A 20,750-nucleotide genomic window follows, 5' to 3' on the forward strand; every position below is an offset into this window, starting at 1 on the left:
ACATTTCTTCTTAGATTAAGCTACAATATTTAATTTCTTTCTTCAGGAAATTCTCCCTCAAGATTTTGGTGCATTACATACATTCAACTTCATATGTTAAGTTCTTTCTGGACTTAAGCATTTATTCATTTACTAAGCCTGGCTAAAGGAACTCTACAGACTGAATCTTCCTTTTGGACACAATTTGAATGAGTTTTCTGTTTGTGGCTTCTGTAGCAGATTTCAATTTTTGGATTATTAATATAAGATTTAGAACGTAGAATGGTTTGGTAGTGTTTTGTGTGCAGCTTATTTGCTGCTTATTTTATACTGCTGTACTATGAGAATAGGCAACATAGGTTCATTTCTTTAGTACATTTTAGCAAAGCTAAGCAGGGGCAGGGATAGTTTCAAATGGGATGAGGAGCTATGTACTGAGATTTCTGTATTGCAGGGGATTGGACTAGATGACCCCTGGGGTCCCTTCTAATTCTATGGTGAATAGCGGTTACATATGCAACACTTTTATGTATTGCATTTTTTTTAGTTTATCCTATTATCCCGCAAAGATGACATCATGTGTCTGCGTTTTAAAATTGCGCCACAATATACAGTGACGTCATAAGAGAACTCCGTCGCCCGGCGGGCAGGAATAACGCGCGGTTGCTTCGACAACGCGTGTACACGCTGTCCGACCCCTTCTAATTTTCCATCTCCGCCTCTTCAGTGAAGCAAATGCCTACGATTTGATATTCTTCAATGTCGCTCAAAAATGAACAGCGAATCGTCTTCCTAAACATGGAGGGCGGGATTTCGGTTCCATCCAATAGCGTGCCAAGGATGGAGGGGCGAGAGCCCGCAGAGCCGAAATGACTGGGAATACAAATGTAAAATTCAACCTATGACAGGGTGACGGAGGTGGGGATAGAGTATATCTAGCCAATGGCTATAAGAAAGAGGTGGGTTTTAAGGGCACCCGTTCCCAATGCTTTTTACTGAGTGGTCTAATTCTGAATGTCTAATCCAATGGGCAGCAAGAGAGAGGATGACTGATAGAAGGCTATTTCAAACAGGAGTACAGAAGAGGTGGGGCGTGCTAGAAACAAGCCAATTAGCTTCAGGAATAGTTGAGAGTGACATACTAGGCAGCCAATGGCTTTTGAGCCGCCCCTGCAAGGCATCTGTGCGAACCCCGCGCACCCTTCAGAGCCGAAGCCGGGAGGTAAGATGGCGGCCGCCGACGGAGATGACTCCCTTTACCCTATTGCTGTGCTGATCGATGAGCTGCGGAACGAAGACGTTCAGGTACGGCTCGCGTCAACCGAGGCCTCCCCGGGCGTAAGGGAAAGCGACCGGAGTTTATTCGGACAGCCGGGGCCCGAAAGCCGCGCCTTGGGTTACAGTAGCCAATCAGCGGCCACTTTTCATCCGAGAACCCCGCGTGTGAGCGATCAGAAGCTCAACCGGATTGGCTGTAAGGATTTTCATTTGAGAAGGCGAGGAGCAGGGTGTTGGCTAATCATGGAAGGGTCCGTATTATTCAGTGACTCTCCCCTTCGTCCGTGTTGCGAGCAGCCACGTGATTGGCTGGGCGACCTGTTTGTCTAGTATGGGGGTTAATCAAAACAATCAGGAGGAGGGTCGCCTTTTCCTTTAATAACTATATTGATGGAATGGCGAGAGGAGGCTCCTGATTGGGTCGAGCCTCGCCTATTCATTATACGGGTGTTTCCTGACCAATCAAGGAAGCGTCTTGATCTGATCTCCAGGTGAGGGGTCTCATGCCCGTCATGCTACGGCTTTTCCAGGGGGTTGTTAGGCTACATAGACGAGGAAGTGGTGCATCGCTGATTGTCATGGAGGGGAGCCGGTCATGGGGGCGGGGAGATCTCAGTAGGGCTGCCATCTTTGAGGTAGCCTTACTATGTATGTGGGGTGCGTGACTGCTCCCCTTCTCTCTCTCTCTCTCTCTCTCTCTCTCTCTTATCTACTTGGGCTTCTGGTTGTAAGGAATGCATAGTTTTGGAATTTGTGATTAATGCTAGCTAGCATGGTGCCTGCCCATTGGGAATGGCTGCATCCCTCAATACCTCCCATAATATAGTACTTTGTTTGGTGATACAATAGATGTGTTTGGGCCCCAAACAGCTTCAGTGATGGAATTGTTTGAGGGCTAGCAGAGGTGGCAACCGAGGTGCATCTAAAATAGCTGTTCCTTGGTATTTTGTATGTAAAACAGCTACACTGTAAGCTGTTGTTTGTAGAACAAGGTCTCTGTCCTGAGGAGTTAACAGTCTAAAAGCCAGTAAAGGGTTGGGGGAGGGAAATGGAAAGGTTCATTGGAAGAATACGTACATGTGCTATTTCCCAGCTGTGACTTGATGTGATGAAAAGGGCTTCAGGGTGTCACTTAGGGGTTTTCTGTTTTGGATGTAAAATGTGTTTAATTACTTGACGGTTGTAAACTGGCTTCCCTTACTTACTTTTATCCCTTGTTATCGTTGTTGATTCTTACTTTTTAAGCTGTTGTCCCCTGTTGAATTTAGAGAGTAAGACCTACTTCTTCGTGTAAATTAGTTTCCCGTGCTACATTACATTAAGGTATTATAGAAAGGTATGGGAGATGGGTGTGTGTTTGTGTGCAGTGCAGTGCATACATGTAGCATGAGATAGGTGTTATTAAGACTCTCCATCTTTATTAATTTAGAATATTTGTGAGTTGCACTATGAGACATTTTCTAGGGGGCTTGCAAGAAAAAACAAGAACAAGTTATAATAATTTCTGCTATCAATATAGTAACAAAAGCTTCAGAACTATATATAAATATAAACTGAGCAGAGGATCACAACTATGCAACATTAAATTAAATGCACCACAGAGGAATTAAAATTTTGCAGAGTTATAACAGTAGATACTAAAAAGCCCTGGGAAAAAGGAAAGCTTTTCCAAGTGCTGCAAATACCTTAAAATAGATGCCTTCTCTGGGGAAGGCACTTCACAGGTGGTGATGGTGAGGCTGCTGAGAAGGCCTTTCCTTCCTCATTTGGCAAGAGCCCTTTGAGAAAAGCATCAGGTGACAACTCAAGGCATATGTAGGTACATGTGGGGAGAGGTGCTCCTTCAGATGCCAGCGTCAAAATCAGCACTTAAAATTGGGCTCAGGGGTGGAACAAAAGTCAGTGAAGATTTTTATCATTTATTTTATTCAGTTTCAATACCACCCTTCATCCGAAGATCACAAGGCGGTTAACAATATAAAAACAGAAAAATACATATCATAATGACAAACAAAAATATGATGGAGTACTGGCATAATATATACACCTGCCGCAGATGATACAGAATATGGCTACAGGGGTAGTAACTGAAGTTTCAGCTTCAGTTGCAGCTCCTCCACATATGATACACATTGCAGGAATAAATTCAGTAGGTTATCAGGGCTTGAAAGCTAGCCCGTATATGCCCAAGGTCATAGCTAGTGTGCCAGCCTAAACAAGTGAAATCTTTTTTCTCTGTGCGTTTTCTACAGTAATAATATTATTAAGAATACTAGAAAAACAATATTGTTCTCTGCTACATGGCTTGGGCCAGTGGCATGTTGGGACTGCTCTGGCTGTCTGGTCCAGAGCTGCCCTTGATATGGTGGGTGTTGGGATCCCCTAGAACAATCCTGGGCACGCTCAACAACAAAGCTGAGTTCACCTCTTGATATGGGCAGCGAGACCGCTAGACAGCAGGGTGGGCAGTATAGCAACAGAATTTCCAGTTTGTCCTAATTGTCCTGCACAAAGTTCAAACACAGCAGATTGCCACTTAAATAGATGAAAAGCCTGGAGGAAATCCACATCATTCTCTCCACCCAGCCCTCCAATCTATTCTGATTCCAAACCTGAGTTCCCAGAGGGGCTACAGCTGGGAGAGAGTAATTTCTCCAAGCTTACCTACCCTCAGTAATATAGTTGAGATCAACCGTGCTAAAATAATAGATTGGAGAAATTTTACTACAGCATCAGCAGACCAGAGGCCAGGTTGGCAAGGTGGCCAGAGATATTTTCATTGAGGGAAAGACTGGAAGAGGGGATAGGTGTAATGTACCTAATCATCTTCTCTGATATGTCAAACACTCAGCACCAGGGGTCTGCAACCTAAACCAGCGCGGAACAGATCGAGGAGCGCCTTCCGCTATGCTGACCGGTTTCCCATTGGCTGCAGGAAGCTCCTGCAGCCAATGGGAAGCTGCACATGCCTCCTCCGTGCCAGAAGGAGCACCAGAAATAGCATTTGTGCGTGTGTGTGCGTGCGCATACACACTCCGGCCCACCTCGGCATATGCGGGACCATGAAACGGTCCAACCCACAAAAACTTTGCCGACCTCCTGCTCAGCACCATTCCACCCCCCCTTCACAGTAGGCAATCTTGTAGGGGTATCCCTGCCCCTCTCCAGGTCATTCAAAGAGTTTTCCTTTACCCAGCAAAGCAAGAACAACTATGAGTTGCTGCTTTGGGGGCTTTCCTTTTAACTTTTCAAAACAGTGGGATTCACAAGCAATAGTTTAATGGTACCGCGTGCAAAATGAGTGAAGAAGTAAACTGAAAGTGGTGTTAATGAGAAAAACACACCTTTTGCCCTCAACTATTACTGGGCCCGCCTGACTAAAGTCATTGTTCTAGATGGCTTCATGATATTATCTCACAGGCCCCTCACAAATGAAAATAGATCTGCCCTTTGGTGTTGCTGCATGATGATGATCTGGCACCAGTCGTAGTCTTCCAGAAATCACTTTTCTGACAAGGATGGTGGATGATTAATTGGGTGATTCATAACAGGAAACAGCCCATCTCAGCAATTGGGTGTTTTATTTATTGAATTGTATAGATAATATTTATGTTCCACTCATACAGTATTGCTGCTCCCAGGACAGCTGCTAATACTTTTTTCTTTTCAAAAATGGGCTGGAAGTTAGTGCAGTTGCGTTAAAACAAACAGATGTTTCTATTGGCTGGTTCCACTTGGCAAACTAGCAGGCATGTTTTTGGAAAACATAGGTAGTCCAGTATTCCTTGCAGCACATTACAGCAATCTAGTGAGTGCACAGCTAATTATGTCCAGGCTTTCTCTGTCCAGGAAGTGTCCCATTTGGTACCCTCAATTTGCCACACTGGCTGCATATCGTAGTGTAAAAATGATAAGTACGCCATCCACTTTTGTGGATTTATTTGCAAAGTACATTTGTTCTGTATGTAATCAAGAGTGTTACAGGGGACATCTCTGAAATATTTCCTCCCATTTCTCGCTCCCCCAAGTTATGGCCTGCTTATTTCAGAGTTGGAAAAAGCCATACCTCCCATGGATCTTTTCTTGAGCGTCATGCCTGTTTTCTGACTACATACCACTTAAACTTGCTATTGCTATATTGATTGTACTCCAGTGACATCTTATGAAGAATCAGGGTTGCCTGTCAAATTAGTGGCTCACCTTTAAAAAATATGTTATTTTGATTTCTTTCTCCCCTATGCAGCTTCGTCTGAACAGCATCAAGAAACTCTCTACCATTGCTCTGGCCCTGGGAGTTGAGAGGACGCGCAGTGAGCTTTTGCCTTTTCTCACAGGTAATGAAAAGACCAGGAACTCTGATTTTAGGGAATAAGAATTGAATCTAGGGGCTGTGATGCATGTGAGTTTGAATTGCAGCTTGGGCAGTACCCCAAATCCCTTTCCAAAAGCTGTAGTGATTTCCTTTTTAGGGCTGCAGTATATACGTGCTCAGCGGCACTTGAGACTCTTGCAGAATTTTAAACCCTTTTCAAAGCTTTGCTGATGAATGCAGCCTTGCCAAAAGAAAGGGATTGCGTCCTTGTTGAATTTAGTTGGTTCAAGATTGTGCTGATGGGATTGCTTGTGCCCAAGGTGTACTTATTTCCTGCACTGGAGGGCAATAGTTCACATCTTCAAATTCTCACATCATGTTAGCTTCCAGATTCTGTGCTCTTGACAATGCAGATTTTAGTCTTGATTTGCTTTAATTGCTTTTTTCCCCCTCCCCACAGACACTATTTATGATGAGGATGAAGTGCTACTTGCTCTGGCGGAACAGCTGGGAACCTTCACAGCTCTGGTTGGGGGCCCTGAATATGTCCATTGCTTGCTGGTAAGCCCAGTGAATGACTGGGGAAGAGTGCTCTCCACAGTGGGAGAATGTGAGATTTTCTAACACCTCTGTTCCTTTCAAACTTTGGTGGGGGAAGTGTTGGTCATTAGCAGATTTGAGGGTGGTCCTAGGTTGGATTCTGAATTATACTGCCCACTAGGTAAAAAGGATATGTTGTAAAATGGTAGCACGCATCCACCCTTTGCCTGCTTCTAAAATGCAGCTTAATGGTATATGGAATGCCTTTCCCATTTGCTTCCAACAATGTTGCTCCAAAACAACAGATGCTGTAACCTTGTATTTGGACTCTTTGCACGGTTAACATCCACTCTCACACACCAATACAGGTCGCACCCCTTGCTTTCCAAATCTTCTTCCTTCTCTTCATACTTCTTTGAAAACAGAATTTCTGTATTTCCATAAATCGCAGAGGGGCCAAAGATTGTAACAGGGGCATGCTGTATTAGAAGACTGTTTTCTTCCTTGAGGGATTTGCTGATTTATTATAAAAAAATATTTATAAATTGTATTTTGGCCCTAGAGTGTACAAAGCCAAAATATCTAAACTTAGTTTCCTGTGTGTGTGTGTGTGTGTGTACGTACACACATACTGCCTTGGGGACCTTTGCTAGATTATCAGTAAACTAGATTATGAATGGAGCAGTACATGCCTAGAAACCTGGAGAAGTGGAATTAACTCACATACTAAAAGCTATTAAAAACCCATGTAGAGCAGAAAGCTGAGATGGAGCCAGTCTTACATTCCCTTGGGAGGAAGTTGCTTAGACAAGATGCCCCATCTTTAGATGATTTATCTAGCTTTCAAAACATCACGTTTTTCTTCAAATTTCCCCCCTCCATTTCTCTGTAATAAGAAACCCGAAAAAGGTCAGGCAGTAACACATTTGGTGTTGCAACACTCTGTGATATGCTAAGCTGCAGACATTGCATTTAATGTGTAATGTATCCTCCCTCTTTGTGCTGCAGCCTCCGCTCGAGAGCCTTGCTACTGTTGAGGAGACAGTGGTCCGGGACAAAGCGGTGGAGTCTCTGCGAGCCATCTCCCATGAACACTCTCCATCGGACCTCGAGGCCCACTTTGTTCCCCTCGTGAAGCGCCTGGCAGGAGGTGACTGGTTCACCTCCCGCACCTCTGCTTGTGGCCTCTTCAGTGTCTGTTACCCTCGAGTCTCCAGTTCGGTCAAAGCTGAGCTCCGACAGTAAGTGAGATGCTTTACATTAAGGTCTGGGGGCTGTTGGTTGGGTCACCCATGTCAAAGGGTGAGAGACACCAATTCAGACGGCTCTGTGTTTCCCAGCTAACAGTCCTTATCCCTTTCCTGCAGGTACTTCCGGAACTTGTGCTCAGATGACACTCCGATGGTCAGGCGAGCGGCAGCCTCTAAACTGGGTGAATTCGCAAAGGTCTTGGAGCTGGAACATGTCAAGAGCGAGATCATCCCCATGTTCTCTAACTTGGCCTCTGATGAGCAGGTCTGTATGATGGCACATTGTTTTCTGGGAGAGGGCTGGGCCAGACTAGATCACCTGTAACCCACCTCACGTCTCTCATACAGGACTCTGTGCGTTTGTTAGCTGTGGAGGCCTGTGTTAATATTGCACAGCTCCTGCCCCAGGAGGACCTGGAGTCGTTGGTGATGCCAACACTACGGCAAGCAGCAGAGGACAAATCTTGGCGGGTCCGTTACATGGTGGCTGACAAGTTCACGGAGGTTAGTACGAATCCATGTATGCCTCGGTACTTGTGTGGTATTCATTTTATTTTAAAGATTGGTTTTATTTTAAAGCCTTTTGATCAAATCATCTGAAACTCAGACTTGGTGTGTGTATGTATACACACATTATTCCTTTTTTAAAAAAAAACACTCAGTTCAACTTATTAAAAAAAAATGTTGCAAAAACTCACTTCGTGCTCTTATTCCTCTGGTCAGAAGCAGTGTCTTTTCCTCTTATTTCTACAGTTCCTGGGTATTTCTCAGTTGGAGCACAATTCTTTTTGGCAGGGATCTATTTGGGATCATCATATATTTTCCCTTTCTTGCCTACAGCTCCAGAAAGCTGTCGGTCCAGAAATCACAAAAACCGACTTGGTCCCGGCATTCCAGAACCTGATGAAAGACTGTGAAGCTGAAGTGCGGGCTGCTGCCTCCCACAAAGTCAAAGGTCAGTTGTAGTCACAATGCCTGTGGTGGCGGCGGCTTGTTCTTTCCAATTGTTTGGAATCAAAGGGAACCCAGATTCTCTGAGGGGTGCTCCTGCCCCATCCGTGTTCTCACTTACCTGAAATCCTGTAAACAGCTGTGTCAGGGAACTGCCATCGGAGCAGGAGGAGGTGAGAGGGCTCTCGGACGATGGTGGAGAGGGCACCAGTAGGGGGAGGGATAGCCCATACGCTGGGGAAGGAAATCAGCGTAACACCAGTGGAGAAGGGGAGGAGATAGAGGAAGCGGAGAGCTGGCTCCAAGACTCTTCGCAGGAGACAAGCGGAGAGGGAACAAGTGCTCCGTTACCCACACCCACAGCGCGTAAAAAGGTTGCGCGCAGGCAACGGGGGAGGAGACTGGGCGTGAAGCAGCTTTTATGTTGGAAGCGGTTTAAGAAACGCCCATTGACGGATTCTGCCAGCGACTGAGGCAGCCACGAGATAGAGGCTGCTCTGTCAGAAAGGGTTTAACCATGCAAGACAGCCACGAGTGAAGGCAATTTACGCACAAGCAACCCCTAGAACCACAACAAGCTGTTTGTGTTTTGTGCTACAAATACTGCTATTTCTGTTCTAGAAAAGGTAAATTTGACACTCAAATAATTCAAATATTGCAAATCAGATTTTTGTTGTATATACCTTCTGTTCCCTCTACGTGGCTTTATTCTGAGCTTGTTAGAGGAACAATGTAAGTGATAGAAAATGAATGCCTATAAGAGGTAAAATGTTTAAAGGGAAAGTGAAATGGCTCTAACATTCAGAGCACTCATGGTCTGTGTGCTGGAGCCATTTAAAAATGACACCTACTATTTTTCAAGCCTTATTTATATAGCTATGATAACTGGACACATGCTTAGAATGTAACTGATATACAGTGGTGCCCCGCAAGACGAAATTAATTCGTTCTGTGAGTTTTTTCGTTCTACGAGTTTTTTCGTCTTGCGAAGCACCAATGTGTATTGACGGTTTCCCATAGGAATGCATTGGCGGTTTTAAAAAAAAAGGCGCAAGGCGTTTTGTCTTGCGAAGCAAGCCCATAGGGAAATCCGTCTTGCGAAGCAACTTGGAAAATGGAAAACTCTTTCGTCTTGCGAGTTTTTTGTCTTCCGAGGCATTCGTCTTGCGGGGCACCACTGTACAGTAAAATACAAGCCTTGCTTCCTGTGATTTGGTGTGGCTGTAGTACAGATACAAGACTCCACACATAGGTCAGGAAAAAAGGGTAGCACATGACATAGTTCTATAATGCCGCAACAACTCAGCTAACCTTTAAACAGCCAAATGGCAGTCTCTATAGAAACGAGAGACTTGTCTAAATTCAGTTGCAGGAAGATGTGTTTCTGGAGGTCAGTAATTTGTACATTACGGTGTGTTAGGAAGTCTGACAGTGGAGTGATGATGCCTAATGGACTACTAGATTAACTTAGAGCTCATATCTTCCTGATGGGCTCCTTTGTTAGCCAGATAAACAGCATTCCCACTGCACCACTTTGGTTGTGAAGCCCTAACAACGTGATTACTGTTTTTCCTTAAGAGTTCTGTGAAAACCTGTCTGCTGATTGCCGTGAAAATGTCATTATGACCCAGATCTTGCCCTGCATTAAGGTATGTTCCAGGACGCGATGATCTCTAGTGAGTCTTGAGCTTGTTTTTTGAAGCATTTGTCGGGTTGCAATAACAGTACAATTAAGGGCTGAAGAAACCATGGAAGCAAGTGTCTCACTGTTAAAGCAGGGGGCGACTTAACTATTGTGTTTGTTTATTAAATTTATATACTGCCCGTCACCTGACAATCACAGGGCGGTTTACATTATAAAGCAGGGGTCAGCAAACATTTTCAGCAGGGGGCCAGTCCACTGTCCCTCAGACCTTGTGGGGGGCCGGACTTTTTTTTTTTTTGGGTAGGGGGAATGAACAAATTCCTATGCCCCACAAATAACCCAGAGATGCATTTTAAATAAAAGCACACATTCTTCTCATGTAAAAACACCAGGCAGGCCCCACAAATAACCCAGAGATGCATTTTACATAAAAGGACACATTCTACTCAAGTTACAGGGAACCAGGCAGAGGGCTTTCTCAGTAGTGGCGCCCGCCCTGTGGAACGCCCCCCCACCAGATGTCAAAGAGAAAAATAACTACCAAACTTTTATAAGACATCTGAAGGCAGCCCTGTTTAGGGAAGCTTTTAATGTTTAATAGGTTATTGTATTTTAGTGTTTTGTTGGAAGCTGCCCAGAGTGGCTGGGGAAACCCAGCCAGATGGGCGGGGTATAAATAAGAAATTATTATATTATATTATATTATGTTATATTATATTATATTATATTTATTATATTATATTATATTATATTATAAAAACACACTGATTCCCAGACTGTCCGCGGGCCGGATTTAGAAGGTGATTGGGCCAGATCCGGCCCCCGGGCCTTAGTTTTCCTGCCCATGGTATAAAGGTTGCTTGTAATAGAATAAGGAAATAAGACAGGTATGCTTTGCAGATGGGTTGAAGAGTTAACGGCAGATATGTTTGTGTTCGGTGTGTCCCATTTGCTTGTATTTTATGTTTGTCGGCCACCCAGAGTTCAGTGTTTCTGGTTGGCCTAACGGCAAGGAAGTAAATTTCTGTTTGTTTTTGTTTTTAATACTACTTTTTGCCATTCAGGAACTCGTGTCGGATGCCAATCAACATGTAAAATCAGCTTTGGCATCTGTGATCATGGGATTGTCTCCCATTTTGGGCAAAGACAACACGATTGAACACCTTCTGCCTCTCTTCTTGGCTCAGCTCAAAGATGAGGTAAGTGGACCCCCCCCCCCCCATTGTGTTCCTTTGGTCCACTTGTTAACAGTTCTGTGTCAAACTGTTCAGCATTAGGAGCATTTCCCTGCCTTGATCTCCTGAAGTTGCATTATTTCATGGCTGCTTCACTCCCTTGCCTCGGAAGTGCTAAATATACCCTTCCCCAAACTGGTGTCCTCCAGATGTGATTGACTTACAACTCCCATCATCCCTGACCATTGGCCTTCCTGGCTGGGGCTGATGGAGTTAGGAGCCAACAGTGTCTGAAGGGCACCAGCTTGGATACTGGGGGAGTTGTTACATAAGATTAGCTGATTAGTTTCTGCACACTGCAAATGTAAATTAACTCTGCGGTCCCCCGTCCCCCTGGAATTCTGGGAACTCGGCTGGAGTCATAAATGACCAATTTCTCTAAAGAGAGGCCATAGAAAAGTAATAGAGTACATGCTTTATATGTTTAGGGTTCCAGGTTCAGTGCTAAGTAGCTGGGACTGGAAAGATTTGTGAACAAACTCAATAATGAACGGGATGGACCTACATAGGTTCCTACATAGTACCACCCCTACCCTTGACTTTGGTGTTCAAGGGCTTATATGACCAAAGCAGGTCCATTTAGATTAGGGTTGGTGTCTTCCATCTCTGAAATGTGCCCCCAGTATGGTCTGAAGGCGCATGTGGTCACCACCTTGCTGGTGCTAAGCAAGTCTGAGTCTTGTCAGCGCCTAGATAGTTGATTGCCTGGGAGCCACATGTACGCCACCTTGGGATTTTTGATGGAAGGAAGCTGGGGTAGTAAGAAAATAAATCAAAGCCACCTCGCCAAGTCAAAGGTTACAAGCCTAGTTTAGATGTGGTGGAAGAAGATACGCAAGTATTTGCAGTCGTCTAAAAGAGTGGGTGGATTTTAGGGGTTGCATCTGGGAGGTGGAACTGCCCTCTGATGTCACTGTGTTCACGTTTCTGCAGTGCCCGGAAGTCAGACTCAATATAATCTCTAACCTGGACTGTGTGAATGAGGTGATTGGCATCCGGCAGCTGTCCCAGTCCCTGCTGCCAGCCATTGTGGAGTTGGCAGAGGATGCCAAGTGGCGTGTGCGACTGGCCATCATCGAGTACATGCCCCTGTTGGCTGGGCAGCTAGTAAGTGCATCTTTGGCTTTTTGCGTATGAGTTTGACATGCTGGGAGAACACAGTGATCAAATATTCTTGGGTCAGCTGGGCCTGGGTTGCCGCAGGCACATTGTTTGGCTTTGTGAAAGCTTTTGTATGTGTTCCGCCTTGTGGGAACTGCTAGTTACTGCCCATTTGCTTGGGGAGCATTAACCATTCAGCTTAAAAACTTAGAACCTTTCACAACCTTTGTACTGGTTTGCTCCCTACCTGCCATATGAGCGAGACCACTTTCTCCGTGTTTTGTTTCTGACTGTGAGAATAAACAGCATTAGCGCAAGTTAATCTGAGCTCTCTGCAATTTCCCCTCTGTAGGGTGTGGAATTCTTTGACGAGAAGCTAAATTCCCTTTGCATGGCATGGTTGGTGGATCACGGTAAGGCTCTTAAGTTGAAACATTTTCTTTCCTCCCTTAACCCTTTTTCTCCCTGTTGTTACATTTGCATTTGTTCAAAAGAAGGAAGGTTGAATGCCACATTTGGACAAGAATTAGAGGTGCAGTCTCTCCGTGTTAACTAGAGGGGTGATTTTTATCACCCTTATTTGTAGGAAAAAGGGCTGTAGAGAGGAAGGGAGACCAAGAGCACATGCTAAAGTGGCTCTTTGAATTATGGCCCAGGTGCTTTATATCTCTTTAAAATATCAAGCACTTTATATCCAACTAGTGATCTCTAACATGGAAAGTATATTTCAAAGCTAATGGGATCCATTATGAAAGCTCCTGTTCCAGCAGAGAGAATTGGCTCATCTAAGCTTTTAGTGCAGGAATAAAAGTTGTATTTTTTTATATTGAATGGGAGAGTTCTTTTTCAGCCACAGGAGCAATTAAGCTCAGGTTCAATGCTATTATTTCACAATGATGGAGAGGCAATGTAGCTCGTTTCCATGGTGGTTTGCTGCATTAACTCAGTAGCCTGGTTTACACGTGCTATGGTTTATATAAGCCACAGAAACCTCGTGCTTGTGGCACATCTCAGAAGCTTCTGCTTTGTTTTACATCAGATAACAGACTAAACTGTGGTTATTAATGATGGTTTTTTGAAAGCATAGTTAAGGTTAACCATTGCTTGTCCAAGTTCAGGTGACACTGCAGGCTGTGGCAAACATACAAGTGGTAGAAAAAAAGCTTCTGAACCACTTTGCTGCCACACCAGAGGGGAAGCATGAGACCGTGAAGCCTTCTGAGGCTTGCTCTCGTAACACTAAACTATGGTTTAGTGCAGGTAGCCAATGTAGGAGTCCCAGCAACACCTGAAGAGCACCAGTTCTTCCCATCACATCTAGGCAGCATGGCCAGTGGTTAGGGATGATGGGAGTCGCAGTTTAGGAACATCCAAGTGCTACCACATTGGCTACCCCTGGTTTGTCTGAACCAGACAGATGTGTATTCAATAACAGATGTTTACTAATTAAAATCTCTTTTAGTCATTTTGTGTGGAGGAGGAATAACGTAACCAAAATTTAAATATCTGGGGCCATTAGGGGCTGTTGAAAAACTAGGAGGCCCAAAAGCTTTATAAACAAAAGCTACTGCTTTTTTATCCATTTCCTTCTGCCTTAAAAAAAAACAAAAACTCCCTCAGTCATTCAATGCATCCAGAATGATTCAGAAGTGAACTTGTGCCTTTCAGTCTTGTCTCCACGGAATAAAATGTGTGACCAATGACCAATTCAAATTGTTAAATGAGCTATCAATTTATGAAATCTGTGAAAGCCTATCTCCCCTCATTTCCAGCCCAGAGTATCACTGCTAATTTCAAATGTTTTCGTGGAAGGGATGCTTAAACAGTGACAAATGCCATGTTAGAGTGGATGTAAATTGCCAGTGGAAAGATGCCTATTGTTCTTTGGAGCGGAGCTCTGAAATCTGTCGCACCTCCATCTCCTGCTTTGAATTTTAATGGGACAGGAAACAAGTGACATGTATAAGGCATAGGAGTACAATCCCAACTCAGTCCTTGCAGCATTTGTGGTCTAAAATTGAGCTGGGCTTCTATTGTTTTCCAATGCAAAGCATATAGGGCTTTTGACATAGAGCCGCTAAGGGCCTAGAGTGATATCCACTCCTCCCATTGACCGAATTTGCTTTGGGCTCGGGACTTTAGCCAGATCTGGTGCACGACCTTAATAAGCACCCACACATGCATGAAAATCTTGCAAACTTCAGAGTGGGTGGGTGGCTTCCTTTGCCAAATGTGCTGAAGAAGTTGGACAATAGCATTAGTTCGGAGTGTTCTCACCTTTTATTTTTATTTTTTTTATAATATTTATTGCTTTTTGAACAATTTAAACATTACAAAGCCAAACAAAAACAGAGCGGAGTGTTCTCACCTTTTAACCTGTGCTGACACTGCTCTCCTCTCCAGTCTACGCTATCCGAGAGGCAGCTACCAGCAACCTCAAGAAGCTTGTGGAGAAGTTTGGCAAGGACTGGGCCCATGCCACCATCATCCCCAAGGTGCTGGCCATGTCCAACGACCCCAACTACTTGCACCGCATGACCACGCTCTTCTGCATCAACGTGAGTTGGGGCAAGGGTGGGGTAGAGGAGGAAGTTGGGATGAACTCAGGGCAAAGGGATACTGCATTAAAAATGTTCTCCTTTTCTCTTCTTCCGTCACCTATAAGTCATTAATCGTTCTAATATTGCCACGTCCCATATTCTGTTAAATGATTTGGACCTAGAAGGAACTTCAATTCCATTTGGACGCAGCTAAAATTCTTGCTCCAGTATTTTAGTGGAGTTTTCCATTTCTGCATGATTACTTCATGTAACTGTTTTCTGAATCAAAATTAACTGGGGTGCATATTTTAAATTTTGTGTGCAGAATTTTTTAAATTTTAATTTTGTGTGCAGAACTTTGGTTTTGCTCCCTCCCCCCCCATGTAAACTAACTTCAGTGTAAACCACTGAGGAAGAGGAGAGTGATGGGGGGCATTGGAAAGGGGTGGACTTCTATGCCAGGTACAAAAGAGCTCCCCCACCCCTACCCTGATGAGATTTTCTGCTTTTCAAACTTGAAAGTAAAAACTTTCAGGTTCCAGATTCTCTCCCCCCCCCCCCAACACATGAGTTGGATTGCCTGTCTTAAGTTCTGTTGAAATCAGTGGTCTGAAGTTAGTCCTTTCCACTCATTTTCCATGGTTCTATTCTGAGATTGATTAGCATTGGATACACCAGAGTTCTTTTTTTATCACCAAGTACTCACGGAGCTGTTTTGCATAGGAATAAGCTGCCCAGGGAAGTCCATTAGGAGACATTGGGTTGTTGATTGGTTTAGATATTGGGCATCATGCTTTGAGAGGAGGAGAGTCCTCAAACTCCTCCTTTATTTAGTGCTTCTAGGAATCCTATGGGACAGATTAATTATGCTCTTTCTGTGAAACACGTTGAGAAATTTTAGGGGTGCTTTGCTTGTTTAGTGGAAACCCCCAGTGGCGAAACCTCCCATGCTTTTTGAGGGCTAGGGCATGGTTTTAGCTCCATCGGCAAGCATGGCATTCAAAGTAAGGAGCAGCACAGACTAGCAGCCAAGGGAAGCTCAAAGTCTCCTACGTACCCTGTGGATCCCACTTGATCATGATCCAGCTCCATCGTGCCTTTTCCTTTCCTAGGTGCTGTCAGAGGTGTGTGGGCAGGAGATCACCACCAAGCACATGCTTCCCACTGTGTTGCGGATGGCAGGCGACGCCGTAGCAAACGTCCGCTTCAACGTGGCCAAGTCCCTTCAGAAAATTGGACCAATCCTGGACAACAGGTATGACAGATCACTGGGGGCACCATTGCACCTGACGCCTTTATGGCCGCAGTCCCGAAACTCCTCCCGATTGGAGGATGCATTTATGGGGGGGGGGAGCACTTGGGGCCTTTGAAGACCTTTGGATTTACTGCCTTGGCCTTCCACTCACTTTTTCCTACTCATCCCTCTGCCACTCTTATCCCCGCAGCACCCTTCAGAATGAGGTGAAGCCAGTGCTGGAGAAACTAACACAGGACCCCGATGTGGATGTCAAATACTTCGCCCAGGAGGCGCTGACTGGTGAGTCAGGAACGTCCTTTTCCCCAACGGGAACAACCTCACTTTGTGTCAAAACAAAACACTTGCTTCCCAGCTTCCCAACTAGGAAGGATGTGCTTGTCAGCTTGAGGCCTTCTCCTCTTAACCTCTGTTCCTGAGTTGCCTTGCAGCTTGCTCCTGTCCCAGATTTGAGACAGGTGCAAACTCTTGGAAGAGTGCCCAAGTGTTTCTCCTGATACTTGAATTCTTCCAGCCAAAGGGAAGAGGAGTGAGGAGGAAAAGGAATTGCTGCTGCAAGGAGAGGCTTTCTTTACCAGCTACTTGATCAGCAGGGTGGGGAGGGAGAGGTGTACATGAAAGAGAGCTTGGATGGGGAAGCATACAGACGTTGTGGCTTGCTTGAATTTGGAGCAAGGGCTGTGAAGGAGGAGCCCTCCTGGATGAGACTAAATGCCTATCTAGTCCATCCTCCTGGTCCCCACTGTGGCGAACCACATGCCTGTAGGAAGCTCACATGCAGGACCTGGGGCATGTTGCTGCTTCCCAGTAGCCTGGAACCCATGATCATGGAGATATTTTATAGCCCTTATGACTACTGCTTCTTGATAGCCTTAGTGTTATATGGTCATGAATTCCACTATGTGCAATGTAAAGTATTTCCTATTGTTTGTTCTGACTCTCCCACCTTCCAGCTTCAGTAGATGGTCCTTGGAGAGGGAGAGAAATGCTGCTCTTTCCATTTTCTTCACCGCACATCATTCCATAGATTTGCTTTCAAAACAAAAAAGGCCCAAGCATTGCAACCTTCTTTTGTTTTGGCAGTAGCTCTCACATCTTCCTCCAATCCCCACCCTCTGATAGTTTGATTTGTCCTTTTTGTAACCCTGGAGCTGAATATTTGTCAGGTTAGTTTGCACAATCCATTTGATTCCTCCTGGCTCAGTACTATTTTCTAAGTGGGTGGACTGACTCCACGGGGGAGAGATTGGTGGTTGAGGTGACACAGAGATTATGGCTGAATGGCTTCTGATGACTCATTAATACCTACAAGCTGCCGGCTCCTGTCGCAGCCATCAGCCAACAAGGACAAGAGGGTGGAGCAGCAGCAGCCCTCTTGCTTCTCCTGGCTGTACAGTCACTTGTCTCTGGACTTGATGATCCCTCACAATAGATGTTCATAATTGCATATGGGATTGTTCATGCAAGAAAGAAACCCAACCATCTGGAAATCTGGCAGTGGAGGAATTTGGTATGCGACTTTCTGCAAGTAACCCTTAGAATTTAACTCGTTTTCTTTCTCTCTTTTCACAGTGTTGGCACTGGTTTGAGCCCTAGGAGCCCCGACGCTGTTGTCTCTTCCACTTGGGCCCCAATTGGACCGATCTTTCTCTCCCCCTCCCCATTTCCCTGCATGTCTATGACCAGCCCCCACCCCAAGTGGATCCATATGGTGATATTGGTCAGTGGCTGACTCTGGAGTCCACCTCCCTCTTCCACTCTTAGCTCCATGTTCTGAAACCTTCCTCGGCAGCTGTGATACTCCCTCCCTATCTCATCTTAGCCAGGTTCCATCTTTAGTTTTTGTTGTGCCACCAGGTGGCAGCAAATGACAGCCTCTCCCTCGCGTGTGCCCCCCCCCTCCAGTCCTGCCTCCTGGTGCAAGCTCATGAGAGGCAGAGCAGCCCCTTCAAACCTACACTTGGCATGATCAATGTGAACACTCTGGGGAGGCAAAGTGCTTGGGGCTTCTGTAACCTTTTGGCCATGGTTTGCATGAGAACTTCCCCACAGGGCTGTATGTAGCTGTGCATGAGGTATTGATTTGGCCTTCCTCTTGATGAACTTTGCTCAGTGGGCAGCCAGATTGCCCCTGCCACTCCCCCATCCCAGCGATTTAAAAAGTCCAAGGGGTCCTCCATTCAGTGTCTCTAACACCACTTAATCAGATAGAGCATCGGTTACAAAACTAACTAGTTCTCAGGGGGTTCCTTTGTTAGCAAACTTCTCTTATGCTCTAAGTTGAATGCAGCAGAGGCCTCTCCCCTCCAGCCCCAGAGAGGGGAGGAAGGGGTGCTTAAATCCCTATTGTTTTAATTTCTCACCAAACTCACTACTATTCTTTCTCAGTTCAGGTCCCCCTCGTACCCTATCTTCTGTGCTGGAAGGAGTTTCTGTAGATAGCATGTTGGGAGAAGCAGCTCTTTGCAGAAAATATTACTTTGGGGCGGTGAAGGATATGAACGCAGCAGGAATTGTTGCCTTGGGTCCTCAGCATTTGGGAGACTGCCTCTAGGCTAAAAGTTTGTCAAACACACACCCAGTATCTCAGCCAGGCTTTTCAAGCTTGGCCCTTCCTAAATTTGGAGGGGTAAAGGGATGCTTTTATGAAGACATCAGTCGGCAGGAGGGGCGATCAGGTCGCTGTCTCCTGCAATGCTTGGACTATCCAGTGTGGCATATTAGCCGATTGGAATCTCCAGCATCTATCATGAAAAACCACCACCAACTTCCTCTTCCCCTCCCCTTAGTCTGCCCCGATTATGTCCTAACCCCTCTCTTTTTTTTAGTTCCCAGCTGCTGCCTCTGTGGTTCTTGCACTGAACAAGTATCTAAGTGTGTTTTCTAACCACACACCCCTTAACACAAACATACACAAACACCCTCTGTTAGTGGCATGTAATTTTAAAACTGTTGGAATTTTTTTTTATTTTATTTTTTTGTGTACACTTGTTTTTCCCCCTCCTCTCTACAATTAATAAAATGCTCGATCGTTATTTGGCATCTCATTCACTTTGGGCTGGGGTGACGGGAACAGAGTAAAACTATTTGAGACAGGAGTGGGGGAAACTTGGGTCTGTGGGCCTGAATTCAGTCTTCCAGGCTTCTTTATCCATCCCTCAAGATGCTTCACAAACACAAACACCAGTTAGCCCTGCTCTGTATCCTCCTAGAGTGCTTTTGCCTGTATGGAATGTGTACTTGTGATCATGCCTCTTGCTCACCCAAATGGAGACAGGCTGGGGGTGGGAGGGCAGGTGAGATGTAGCAGTTTCTGGCCTTTGCACTGCTGGGCAAAAAGTCACATTTGCTGCTTCACCCACTGGCCCCACACAGTCCTTGCAGGATGCCCACAACAGAATGGGGCTTTCCAGAAGAAACAGGTTCCCTGGCCACTGCTTTAGTGAGAAGTAGTTACAGGAAGCCTGTCGCCTCTAGGTTATAGCTCTGAATTTGTATTCACTTCTGTACATTTCAGTTGGGCTTTGTGCAAGAGAAATCATCCTGCAGAATCGGTACCCAAGACTCCTAGGTTGTGAACCCTAAGCAAATACTTCTCTGCACTAGAGAACAAATCCCTCTTCTCTATATAACAAGCTTCTGTTATCTGGAGAGCCTCAGGTTTCCTCTTGGCATTTGCCGACTCCGATATCGCCACTTTGCATGTCGTCTTCTCTGGATGTCTTAATTATTTTTAGTGCCCCTCTCATTATCCCATCGCTGAACTACAGTTGACAGTTCCTGTTGTTGGAGAGGAGCTCAACAATGGAATCCAGTGAACAACCCGTACTACAGCACTTTTGGAGGGCTTCATTTCTAAGAATTGCAGGCCTTTCCCCAGATGTTGGCAGGATGGGAACAGTTGTGGTTGGGGGTAAGAAAAAGAGTGAACTGGGGCTTCTGGTCCTGCCTGCCTTAATGGAGGCAGCCCTCGGGACAGCAAACGAAAAATAAGGATGACATGGTAAAGCACCTTTGCAAAATCCCTCCAGGGCTGGGGAGAATGGGCTTCACTTGCAGTTTGTCCAAGTACCTGGCTCTCGCTCTGGCATGGGATGCGAGAGGCAGCAAGACGCTGAGTGCAAGAAAACCTCACCTGGTGAAAACCCTCCTATACCACCATTAAGAAGCAGAAGTTCTCTGTTTAATTGGATGTTAAATCTGCTTTAAAGTACTGGCACATGGTGGGAAAGGATTGCAACAACATACTGTGGGAATATACCAGCTACATGGATCAAAGGTTTGAATTGAGATATGATTTTCTTTGGAGGGAGAGGGAAGCCCACGTTTTCTATATTTAGGATTTGGCAATCCTCTCTGGAATATATTTAGAAGTGAGGAAGGGATGTTGGAGTAATACTGATATTAACAAGCAAAAATGGAAACACTGAAATGAAAGGGGGAGGGGAAGCTCAAGTATAACAGTATTGGAAAGGCAAGAGTAGTTCCTTTCACCTCCATTTATAAACAGCAGACAAGGAAAATTTAGATTTGTGTGTGCTACTGATGGAATGTAATCTAAGATAAAGTTTAATTGGGCCATAAATCTTTGCTGGAAGGAAAATAATTTGGGGGCTGTGATAAGAATGCTGCGGAGTTGGAAAGGATTAAATCTTCAGCACATT

At 45.2% G+C, this 20,750-nt stretch overlaps 1 protein-coding gene across 2 annotated transcripts; it reads left to right on the plus strand.

Annotated features, from left to right (window-relative positions):
- The first annotated feature begins 805 nt into the window (after positions 1 to 805).
- On the plus strand, positions 806 to 19,121 carry PPP2R1A (protein phosphatase 2 scaffold subunit Aalpha). 2 transcript variants are annotated; one of them, XM_083455362.1, is made up of 15 exons: positions 806 to 1,284; positions 5,501 to 5,591; positions 6,030 to 6,130; positions 7,118 to 7,350; positions 7,477 to 7,624; positions 7,708 to 7,863; positions 8,200 to 8,314; positions 9,889 to 9,959; positions 11,020 to 11,154; positions 12,124 to 12,297; positions 12,644 to 12,704; positions 14,695 to 14,849; positions 15,944 to 16,086; positions 16,277 to 16,368; positions 17,659 to 19,121. In XM_083455362.1, exons 1-15 carry the CDS (start codon positions 1,132 to 1,134, stop codon positions 17,673 to 17,675), a joined length of 1,845 nt encoding a protein of 614 aa, XP_083311488.1. In that variant the 5' UTR covers positions 806 to 1,131; the 3' UTR covers positions 17,676 to 19,121. The 2 variants fall into 2 exon arrangements, 1 of the variants encoding a protein (XP_083311488.1); XR_014514738.1 differs by having other exon boundaries at positions 1,127 to 1,284; positions 12,644 to 14,558; positions 14,651 to 14,849.
- The last annotated feature ends 1,629 nt before the right edge of the window (positions 19,122 to 20,750 follow it).

This window comes from Podarcis tiliguerta, assembly GCF_965153285.1.
Source record: "Podarcis tiliguerta genome assembly, chromosome: 8".
Classification (NCBI taxonomy): domain Eukaryota; kingdom Metazoa; phylum Chordata; class Lepidosauria; order Squamata; family Lacertidae; genus Podarcis; species Podarcis tiliguerta.